We start from the raw sequence: 13015 nt of genomic DNA on the forward strand, positions 1-13015 counted from the left end.
TATAATAACAACATAATTTCATAATATATTTTTGTTTTTGTGTGCATGCTTATTTTCAAAACTAGGTGTTAAACTTATGTTATTTAGTTTGCTTAATATTATCTCAAATTCTGTAAAAATTTAATTTAAAAAGATTGACTTTTGTATAGCTGTAAGTTAAAATCAAGCAATAAAATTTTACAAGAAATGTATAAGGAATAAAAAAATATGCAAATAGCAATAACTGCAGAAAGACATAAAATTGCTACTACCTAGTAATTAAAAAAGTAATACATTTTATGACTTACCATTAAAATTTTCAGAACTAACTTCTAATACTTGTGAAATATTGGGAAGCAAAGGTGTAAATATAAATGGAAAACAAGGAGTTGAAATTATTAAATGAATAGGTGATTCACTTTTTAAATTTGCAGATATTATATCATTAGCATTATCTTCATCTTCTGATGAAGAGAGTTCATAATGAAGTGTTTCAATGCCTCTCCGTTTTCCTAAAACAGTAGTATAGCAATGATCATGTTGAGGCTGTTCTAAAGTATCTACTTGATATGTTTTTGAATTTTTTTCATCTTTAAATTTTTGAATATACTCTTCTTTTTGTTTAATTAAATCACTATCATCAGAAATACTGATATTAACTTCATTTGTTTGTAATGATGCTTCTGTATTAATTTTGATATGGGTTCTTGTTGATTTTTGTCTTTCAAATTGCTCACAGTTTTCAATTTGTGTTCCACTATCACAAGACACATCATTCTGAGAATGCTGATTATTCTGTCCTTTACCTCTTTTCTTACCATTCTCTTCAATTGTTTTATTTGAAGGCGGCGTAATTTCTTGCAAATTTAATTTTTTATTTGATTGTAAACAAACTGAATATTTTTTATCTTTAAGAACCCCATTTAATTCATCATTTGAAATTTTTGATTTTAACTTTGTATATGATTTATCATGTTTAGTTAATTTTTTTTTCATAGGATTTAGCATTTCACTGGTATCTTCATCTGATAATTTATCATCATCATCATCATCATCATTGTCAACATTACCACCATCTGTTTGTCCAGATTGTATTTTATTTTTTCTTTTCCTTCTTGAATCACAGTGGTCCCTCCTAAATGATAAATTATAATTACATCTAGATTTTCCTGTGTCTTGTAAGGATTTATTCTGTCCAGAATTTGTTTTGATGGAATCTTTTACATTATTCATTCGACTACGTTTCATTGTTCTTTCTTGTTTTAGTTGTCTTCTTTTCTTAGCATTTCCTTCTACAAAATAATAAGAATTTAAATTCTTTAATTCAATCTACATAACAATTTTTAGTGTGTGTATTTATAACATTATGATGTTATAAATACACACTCTCAAATAAAAATAATTCACATTTTAAAACTATTATTGTTTAGCTACAATTCACTGCAATTGAGCAAATTTTTAATTAATGTTCTGAAAAATTCTAACAAAATATAAAATTTAAGCAGATTAAAAAACACTGTTTAATCAAAACTATTAATTGAATATAATTAGTAAAAAGTTTGTGTAGACCAAGGAAATGTATTAACTGTGTACACTGCTATACTTTAATAAAATTTTTTAAATTTTAATATTGTTAGAAAAAAAAGAATTAACAATAAAATTTAATGTTCAATTCTGCTATTTCAGATAAATTTGATTCAAGAAATTAATTTAAATTATTTCTTAATAATTCAAAAAGTATTAACTCCATTTAAAAATAATGAAACTAAAAATGCTATAAGGATCAAGGAATCCAAATAGATTTTGGATGCCAATTTTGACTAAACATTGAGATATTTTACATTTCACTGTCAGATCAAACACTTAAAGATCTTTTGATGGATAATTTCCTAACAGAAATTCATTGTTAATTCACATCAAATCATTAATTTCAAACAATGACTAATATTAGAAATATTTTATTAAGAAATTGTTAAGCAACACACAAACATATGCACACAGAAATGTAAAGTTCATTTTTTGTGATGAAAGACCTGACTTTTCTGAAATTCTTGTTTTTTGCAATAAAGTCGTGTAGTTTCATTTCTTGCTTTTCCTCCCTTAAGCAAATGTCAATAGCAGAAGATCACATCCAAAATGCCTCGTCTTGCTTTTGCACTCCTTTTGAAATCTGGATCAATTCTCTACAACTTAATCAACAATTTCGATTATTGTTACCAAAATTTTACTAAGGAAATCTGTAGAGAAATTTTCTGGATTATTTGTTTTCAGAATCACTATTTTCCAGTTCTATGTGAATTCCTTGTTCTGCCAGTTCTTGAAGGTTATCGTTGGTAAGGCTTTCACCAGAATCCTGCAGTAACTCCTCAATACCTTCTCATCTATATCACCTAGTCCTTCTGTATCGATTAAGTTGACGATTTGGTCAACCTAACAATACAGCAATATGCTCTTCTCGTTGAGAATTCTTGGATACCTATAACCATAACTTCTTCCACACTCCATTCATGCATTTATTAGTTAATTCTTGCCAAGAGAAGTTGATATTGCCTACGGCATCCACAATGTTATAGTTTTTCCAAAATTGCACAAAACAAACCTAGATTCAAGGAAAGTACAGCGCTATGATGAATTGCCACCTTTTGCTGATTGGTTTGTGTTCGTAAATAATCATATTATATACAAATCAATGAAATGCCATGATAATTTAAATCAGCATAAATTTTGAGCTTTTTTTAGGCTTTGAGCAGACCATGTTATATCGAATTAGCATTACTGCACGTTATATCAAATCAGGGTCTTACTGTATATTAAACTGTTTAGGCTAACCTTGAAATCACTAGATAATACATGCTGTATTTTGTTGTTAAGACTTGAATGTTTGACCTTCCAAAACTTCTTAATTGAACAAAACTATATGGAGTACACACTCTCCTTGACTTACAATGTTTCAACATACAATATTTCGCACATATGATGGCCGACAAAAGTGAAATAGAAGCGCAGGAAAAATAGTTAGAATTTGAATTTAAGCTATTCTACTGATGCATTAGTGATCTTTCTTTAGACTTTTACATGTATGATCTTATAGTGTTTTTTTGTGTATTTTACAGTATATCCATTGTTTGCAAAATGCCCCACTGTGTCTTCTGCTACTGGTGAGACAAAGAGAAAGGCTATTACTCTCAGTGAGAAACTTAAGATAATATCTAAGTATGTCAGTTATAGCAATTGCTTGCGAGTTTGGGCTAGCAATGATTGTGACAGCTCAAACACATTACCTACTGTATAACTTTGTATATAGCCTATTTTATTTATTTATTTATTTATTTTTATTTTCAACTTACAATAGGGTTACATTCTGAAAAATACACTGTAAATCAAGGTGAGACTGTATAAGATAAATATTCTAACATCCTTTAGGACAGAGCATTGATGGTTGAGAATGATTTCTTTCATGAAAAGTTACCATACACTTGTTATCACGAGAGAAAATATTATCATCATTGACTTTTTCTGAATGCTTCTTTTGGAATGATGCTTTCATTATTGTAAACAAGAAGCTGATATAAAATGATATATAATTCCTCAAATTTTTTGCAGTCTTTAAAAATTTACCACTTACATATATCAAACATTGCCTTTCAAAATAAATTTTAAATCTGTATTCTATTTACATTAAAGAAACTTTAATTGTATAAAAAGTGATAGTATAAGATAATAAAGGTCTCCATTTTTATAAAATTAGTTAATAAAAAGTAGAATAATGTAACTAGTTTTAAAAATGAGTAAAAATCATTTTTTTCATACATATTCATTTTCAACATAATCATTACAGTCAAACCTGTTTTTATGCGGTCTTTTTTTGTGCGATTTTTTTAATGCAATTTTTTATTTGTGCGGTTTTTTTTGTGCAATGTTTTATTTGTGCAGTATAGTTGGCGACTAGTCTCATGCGTTTTGTCATGTCTCACGTTGACTTATTATAGCTAAATAAACTTATTATAGCATAAATGAACTTATTATAGTAATATTATTGCATGAATATGCAAAAAATGAAATAATTTACTTTTTAAGTCAACAAAACACCACCTGGACAAAAATATGTAAAACAGACGATAGACAAGACGATGCAGTCAAGTGCTGACATCTGTTGTCAATAAATTCTATGTCTGTTTTAATTACGTTAATTAAACCTTCAAAGTGCTTTCACATTCCTGGACCATTAAGATAAGATTCATTTCAAAGCGTAAATTGAAGGTAAATGTACTGTATTATTTTTTCTATTTAGATATAAAATTTTAGGATTTTTATTTTATGTTTAGACATAATCCCTGAAAATGAATAAGGGCAAAAACAAAGCGAAGAGGAAGGTAATTTCCTTAGAGACTAAGACTATGATTTTAAAACAAGTTATTTTCTATGCGAGACTTTTTTGATGCGGTCCCTATCCACCGCATAAAAACAGGTTTGACTGTATTTAAAGTGACAATTTTTAAATGTTCATTCCATTTTCATATTCCATTCATAAAAAAATTTCTGGTTTATTCCTGATTAATTCCCACACAGCAGCTTGAATTTCAGCATCCAGTCAGGAGGAGTTTAAGTGAGGTTGTACTGTACATCTCTCTTTAGAGAGCATGTAAAAAAAAAAAAAACTAGTTTTTATTCTAAAACTGTGAAACTGTCAGCATTAAATCAAAAACTATGATATGTTTAATTTCTGCATTTTATCTTCTTTCTAATCATGTAAAATATTCATGAAATGCCAAAAGTACTTTTTTGTTTATTTTATTGTAATTCAATCTGAAAATAAACATATCAAATTTCAGAAACTTGTAAATTATCTCAACTTACATCTATTAATATCTGCTTTGTGTGAAATTTGAGAGGAAGGTGTTATTTTTAAGATATGAGAAAATTGTCAGTGAAGCCCACAACTGACTAACTACTACTACAGCTAAAGTGAATAAGCCACTAATTGTTTTGTTGCACTGTAAGAAAAAAATTTTCTTCCTGATTTTAAGTCAGTAAAATTACATTATTATTATTTTATTGTACTTGAAAGAATGTTTTCTTAACGTTTGTTTAACAACTAATTTTGTTAGTCTGGTTAATTTTATTTTTTAGTTGTAGTTTAACTGACATGCCAGTCTCTGATTATATGCCGGTGAATCCACAAAAATAAAATTCTACTGGTAACAATTATTGATTAAATAACTGTGTGGGATGCAATACAAATATGAAAGCTGTTATTTTTATCACAAGCAAATTTAATGCATATCTAAAATGTTTTTTTTTTTTTTTTTTTCAAAATTTGGTACTTTCCTTAGAGAAAGTATAATGATGATAGCATTAATAATTCAAATAATAAAATCTATTAATTTATTTCCAAGATACTAGGAATGCTTGATAATTTTAATATAGTATATAAAAATTTTCACATGCAGTTAACATAAAAATAATATTGACATCTGGTAATCCAGAGTAAAATCTTGTATTTAACAGCCATTTCTTTTACTGTAAAACAGATGGATACTGCAAAATCATAAAGTGGATAAGGCTTTGCTTACATTTATTACAGTAGGGCCTGCTTAGGCAACATTTACTCACTTCAATCCATTCACAGAATCATGAAATATAAAATTGCTTTTAAAAAGTTGACAACTTTAGTGCTAGTAAGTATCATTTTTTGGCAGACCAGATCTCAAGAACAGTTAAATTTGACAAATGTTTATAGAGGATTTTAAATTTATTTTTGATCCCAGAACCTTTCTTTAAAATATTGATACAAAGTTTCATTACATCCTGTATATCACCTTTTATTGTCCCAGAACACTGTCAGTATTGTCTTTTTAGCATCATGAATTTTTTGACAGTACAGTGGAACCTGGTTAACTTGAAATCACATTTACTCAAAATCATTTTCTTTACCCAGTTTTCTAGCATAGGGATTTACATGTTAAATTAAACTAATTACCATATATTTCTGCAGATAAGACAATAGATGAATCATAAAAAAGGCCCCCAAAATCTGGGATCATCTTATAGGACAGATACGAAAAAATTAGATTGAAATTTATATAAATTAAAACCATTATACAAAAACGGACAAACCGTAATTTACTAGTAGAGAGTAGGGCATGTCCACAAAATAGAATAACCCATATGACATTTTTGTGAATAGTCAAGGTCATTACCCGAATGCCCGAATCAGTGCGAACGTTTGCAACAATAGCAAGGCAGAAAATAAAATTTGTTCATCTGAAAAATTATGAATAGGACATAATTTCATATACGCCATACAGTATTATTATCCAGATGATCGCTGATATAAACTAAATTCATAGGCCATTAATAGTTTGGGGGGGGATCATCTTATAGGACAGATATATGCTAAAACTATAAAACTTTGACGAAAATTTATACCTCATCTTATCTGAAGGTCGTCTTATCTGCGGAAATATACGGTAACTCAAATTCATCAAATTATTTAACTTGAATGGAGTTTTGATACAGTATTTTCATAAAATCTCCAAAATTTTATTTTAAATAAAATAATTAACATTCATCTAGTGAATAAACTAACCAGAAATTTTCTATAAAGCATGGGAGCCACATATGAGAAAAAATAATCATGTCATGTAATGGTGGCTTCCAGACAGCATGTGTAGCCTAGATAATGTAATTGCCATTCAAACCTGCCTTTTTTTTGTTTTATTTGATTGCTAATGAATTTCTCCAATTAGCTGATATAATAAATAAATGGATTTTTGATAAATTAATTAAAAAAAAACAATTCTAGTCTGATTCTAAGTAAAAATTTTAATCTTGCAGTAAAATTTTACAAATATAACAATCATAGAATAGTATGTTAGTGATAAAAAATTGATCAATTCTAAGTGTAAAATATCACAATTTAAAAAATCCTTACTAAATACTTAGGAGTAAACGGATCAACCATTTGGGAAAACATTTCTCAGTAGCTTATTTAACCATTTGGTTAAGTGTATTCAAGTTTCTGGACAACATCAACATGTTTATATTGATACAACAATTCTACATAACAAGACCCATGGAAATATCATATAGATAGCTTTTTTTATGGATCACTAATAAACCAATGCACAAAATCTTGTTATTTAGCTGAACCTCCATAACTCTAAACTTTTTAACTCAAAGTCTGAATTTTTTTTTATCTGACTGATTTGAGTTAACTAGGTTCCACTGTAGTGATTCTTCCTGCTTTGAACTCCACACATCAGTTATACACTTGCAACATGGATAAGATTATATTACCAAATTTTGTTGTTAATTTCCTATCTTTCATATCTTTCACATAAAATTTAAAGACACATTGTTGCTTGATCCTGCTTGAACACACATCAAAATTTTATACTGCTTATACCGTGCATGACAATCCAACTGCAGTTGTACCATTCTGTAAACATGTGTAGGCTGCTCTGAGAAGTGGAAATTCCAACTCCTCATTATTTACAGTGAAAGAAAATTTTGGCTAGGAGTTAGACCTTGTATTTAGTCCTTATTAGATGACATATCATAAAAACCAAGACTATCTTTGGGATATTCTTAGAAGATCAATTCAAGTTTAAATTGGCCAACAAATTGTTTTTTAAAGCATTTGAAACAATGCTTTGAAAGATAATTAGAAGTAACAGAAAAAAAAGAGAAAGAGGAAATCAATTTGGCTCTAGTTCAGTCATCATCTAGATTCTACAATCTAGTCCTTGAGGATCAAATTGCATCTCCATCAACATCAAGTCAAGAAATATATTTCTTTTGATCATTTTAAAATCTAGCCATAAATATAGCTTTATATTTAGTTCCTATCCTTAAATTTTCTATATAAAACATTGTTCAAATTAATGTTCATTTTGGAACTTTGATTAGCATAGATTTATTTCCTTTCTTTACATTTTTTTTTGTATATTCAACTATTATCAAAAGGGTTTAAACCATCTCACTCTATATCCAGAATGATTTTATTCAAATAGTGTCATAATTTTGTACATTACTGCAAACAGTTTGAATTACCATAAAACAGATACTGATAATGTATCTTAATGTATTACAACATACATTAATTTTTAAATTTAGCTAATTGATTTGTTAATGATTAGAAGAAATACTGCCATACAAAGATGGTGCTACTATCTCAATAACTTTCTTGTTTTCTTGAAAAGCTTCATACTTGATGTTACTTGATTCATTGCAGAATATTGACTCTAGAATTGATGTTCTGCAATGAATCAAGAAACAGTCTGTATTTTAATAACTTTAAAATAGTTTGAAAAAGAATTACTTGGAATAGAACCCAAATACAGACTCCTGCATACCAGATTAGTACTAGTCAGGTTATCCAAATCACACCAAAGTATGACCAAAATAACTTAATTCTAGCTATCTTAGTAGAGTTCATAAGGAATAACTTAACACCTTCATATTATGATGTAAAAGCATGGCACATAACACTTGCAATATGCTGATAAATGGTACATAAGTACATTGTATTTCAAACATTTTTTTTGTGTAAAAATGTTTTGTTTTCAATTCAATTTTGTTGTTGAAAATATCAGATATCTAAAAATTACTGCAAATAAACCAAATAGTTTAAAAATGTGTAATAGATAAATTTTATAATCTTTCTAGTTCTTGTTCTCTAAAATTTTTCACATCAAAACAAATTTCTTCACTATTGAGTTTGCAGTAAATACAGTCAACACACATTAATATGAATCACTAGAGGAACAGTGTAAGGAGTCGAAGTCCAATCATTATTTTATGTTTCGGGCATTATTTTTAGTTGTTATTTTCTTCTTGGGGACTTTTTTTGTTTTAAGGATGGAAACCCCCAAGAAACCCCAAAGTATACTAAACTAGCAGATAAGTCCGGTGTTGCTTGGGCAAAAAGTAACGATAGCGAAGATTATTACATTATAGCAAATCTTATCCATTTTCACAGAATGCAAGAATTAGGTCCCCCTGTTTCCAGACTAATTAGAGAATTTTTAGAAGGGTCTAAAAATATGTTCAATTTTCCACAAAAACACAAAAAACTACATCTGCGCCTATAAATCTTGCACACCACTTTCTCTTAACACTTCCATTGTTAAGGAATACACTTCTTTCATCCCCACATGGTACCCTACTAAAACGCAGTTAAAAACAAAAAATTGCATCTAAAATAGTACAGTAGAAGCCGAGTTCTTTAGGATAAGCCTTAAATCTTTCCCTCTCCCCGGGGATTTTGAAAAATCCCTTCTTAGTGTACATTCTTGTGACGTACACTAACTGTGTACCAAATTTCAACTCCTAACCGTTTGGGCTCTGCGCTTATCATCATCATCAACCCATCTTGATTATATATATAGATTCAAAATTAAGACCAATGAATATTTATTTACAAAAGTGACTGATCCTGTAACACTTAAATATGGAAACAGATAGTGCAAAAATTACACTTGTAAGCAGATAAAAGATGACACACTTGTTCAATGGTGTGTGTGGATCCCGAAATTGACCTTTCTTGAAACAAATTGTCCGGGATTCTTTTGATAAAGCGATCAACTCTTAAGAGGTGTATTCTTTGCTTTTTATTTTTGATATTGGTGGAGAATTAATTAATTGAATGTCCTGAGCTAGAAAAAAAATTTCTTTCATTGATTGATTTTTTTTTGCTTGTACATAAATTGATATTGACTTGTTTTGAATATTTGAAATATATATTTATTACTAACTTCTTGTTTATAATCACTGTTGTTTATTTATATATATTACTGTTCAACCTAATAATTATTATTGTGGATTTTTGCTTATACAATATAAGTGTTATTTTGGATTGTTGTATTTTGTTTCCCCATAAGTTCAGGCCCTGTGCTTGATTAGAACCCTAATTTTGTTTAACCCTGCTTTTTGTGTTGCACAGTATGTGACAACAGTAATTAGTTTGCTTGATTAAAAATGCATATTAATGATTTTCAGTGTCAAGATCATATAACTTATGAAATTAAAGATTAATAGGCAATTGAAATCTTTAAATTATAATATTTTGAATTAATTTACTAAATAAAGTAAAATAAATTAATGATCTAAATGATTTTCAAATCAAACAAAATGAGGAGGAGATGGCATTTGCTGTTTAAGTTTGAAGCTGCATATCAGAGTGGTTAAACAAAACAAAGCTAAAAGAAATTCATGATTTTTTCCTGTTAAAGAATGTTTGAAAAAGTAGAAAATATCTTTTGGTGCCAAAAGAGTAAAAAACTCTTTGGGTGTTTGCATATTGGGTGCATACAGTGATGCCAGGTTTGGCTAAACCTGGCATCACTGTATGCACCCAATATGCAAACTAGCATGTGTTTAAAGGGTGGTATAATAGAATGGTCCACTAAAACCAGATGTTTGAATTGCTCAAACTGGTCTTTGCTTACTAGGAGAAGAAAATTATTATACTCAAAATAGAACTTTTATCACTTTGCTTTTTACTTTGATATAAATAATAAAATCGTTATTGGATATACATTATTTCTTAGAGATTGTGAAGGTAATTTACAGTTCAGTTTATCTGATGAAAATTAACATTGTGACAATGGCATTTTGCCAGGACAACAGCAAAATTTGCTTTAATGCAATAATTCTTTTTATTGGTGTTCATTTTAAGCTGAGACGACTGTAAATAATTCATGATTTTTTAAAAATCATTTAATATATTAATTTACTAATACAAAAGATTGAAAACTTTTAAAAATGATTTCTAAAAATTTTCTTAAAATTCTTACCAAGTAATCTCTTTTTTCTGACATGTAATGGTTCAGCTACAAATTTCAATCTATGTGATTTTCCTGGTGCTAAAAAATAAATAATAGTATAATTTATTAAAAGAAAAACAAATAGTATCATTAATATATCTATACTATCAGCTGTAAATTATGACTTATACTTGCTTACATCATATTTTAAATAAATTTCTGAACAAAATATAGTATTTTTAATTTTGATAATAATATGCAACTTTTACTTTCATGAAGCAATCATGAAACTGATTAATCAAACAAAAATTCAGTTTAATATCCAATTATGGAAGAACAATTTTTTCTTTACAAATAAATCAAATGATTTCTTATTTCGAGAAACCAATATTTTTTTTTTTGTTAAACATAATAGTTTCAGTCAAAATCTGACCATCCTCTTGTTAACAGTTAAGAATAGTGATTCCCAAACTTTTCTGAGCCAACTGCCCCCTTGATTCCACAAACTTATACCCAACATTCCCCAATATCCTCTAACTCATTTTCCCTTGTGCGAGAAAGGCTTGGAAATATTCTTGAGAAATTTCTCTATAAACCACACACTTTTTGTCCTTACAGTATATTGTTCTCCACATCTGGAAACCATTAAACACAATGTTTCTTCTTGCTCATTTTAACAGAGGAAAGGAAAAGGTTGTCAATGACCCCAACCCTTGCCTATGGTTACCATTCAGTGCTCTGCCTCCAGCACTCCCTGCTGTCCACTTGCTTTTTTTTGCTGCCTACATTTATTCACTGCCAACAGGGGGGCAGTAGCACCCACTTTGAGAACTATTAGTTTAGAATCATGTAGAACAGAACTCATATACAATTCTGAGTCAAAAAGTTGTCATAATCTTACAATTCCAGTTTTTTGTAACTTTCAATATTAAAATTATATAATTTTAAGTCATATCTGCTAATAATTTGTTATATATCTAATTAACCTGTTATTTGACTGTATTTCTAAAAAAACCTGTATGTGAAAATGCTTTTTAAATATTCATCATCTTAAAATTGGGATACACATGTTTATTTCAGAATAATTGATATTGTATTAATATTTTATAAAAGATATTTGACAATTCATTTAAAAATTAGTTGGATAACCTTTGTTTTTAATTAATCATGAATTGTTCATAGCATTGAATCAATCAATTTCTGATAATCATTAGACCTAATGATTATCAGAAATTGTTGAACCAAATTTTTTCAATTTTTGTTTTAATACCCTTAATGTTGAAGCATTTCTTCCATCAATCTTCGTTTCATTATTCTCCTAAGATTTAGGTCTAGTAAAATGATATTATTGCCTCTAAACCAAGTTTGGGTTGACTTCACTGCATGAGCTGGTGCAAGATATGGTTGAAAAATAACATTCTCACCTGAATAAAATACTTCCATTGAAGAAATTAAGAAGTATTCTAGCATCTCTTGATACCCTGGAAAATTTAAGGTACTTTTAATAGTTGTCATGTAGCTTACATGGTCATATGACAACTACAGGTATCCCTTGCTTAATTAATGTGAGACTTGATTAACACATGAAATTAATTGCAGCAATGCCTTTATATATACTGCACAAGTTTTAATTAATGTGGCTTTAACAGCTGTCTTTACTTAACATAGATATGTTTTTCTCAGCAAAGAAGGTGTTGGTGAATTTGCTATTTTTGTGCTGAGATGATTTTCAATATAGATATGTAGTTTAATTATAATAGTTGTAAAATTTAATACATTACTGCTAAAGCAATATTGTATCCTTTGTTTAGAAGCTTATTTCAAAACTTTTCAATTTGATTTTATGCAAACAAAATGTGAAGTAATGTCTGGAGATATTGGGTTGAGTCACAAATAAGTTCTGTTTTCTAAATTGAAATTTATTTGTCAATAAAATGTACAACAATAGACTTTAATCTAATACATATTCACTGTTATTATTGATGACTTCTTGCCATTTTTTGGAAAACTTGTCAATTCCCCTTGCATAAAATTCAGGTGGTTTTGTATATAAAAAACTCCTGAACCATGTCATCATTTTGAAAGCATTGCTCTTGTAAAGCATTCTGCATTGCTCAGAAAAGATGGAAATCTGTTGGTGCCAGGTCCAGTGAATATGGTGGATGAGGCAAAACAGACCAGCCAAACTCCAAAATTTTTTCTTTTGTAATCTTTGCTGCCTTGCATTGTCATGCAATACAGTGATCTTTTTTCTGTTAACAAGTGCA

General features: G+C 28.6%; 1 protein-coding gene across 2 annotated transcripts in view; it reads right to left on the reverse strand.

The window, feature by feature from the left end:
- The window catches only part of LOC136969652 (uncharacterized), a 77030-nt gene that overhangs the window by 27896 nt on the left and 36119 nt on the right, over positions 1-13015 (reverse strand). For both annotated transcript variants that reach the window (XM_067263935.1, XM_067263936.1), the window contains exons 4-5: positions 10779-10847; positions 288-1271 (exon numbers count right to left, since the gene is read on the reverse strand). In XM_067263935.1, coding sequence (XP_067120036.1) covers positions 288-1271; positions 10779-10847 — 1053 coding nt within the window. The remainder of the gene's footprint in view (positions 1-287; positions 1272-10778; positions 10848-13015) is intronic.

Source organism: Centruroides vittatus, unplaced genomic scaffold, assembly GCF_030686945.1.
Source record: "Centruroides vittatus isolate TY-2023 unplaced genomic scaffold, ASM3068694v2 contig_18, whole genome shotgun sequence".
Taxonomy (NCBI): domain Eukaryota; kingdom Metazoa; phylum Arthropoda; class Arachnida; order Scorpiones; family Buthidae; genus Centruroides; species Centruroides vittatus.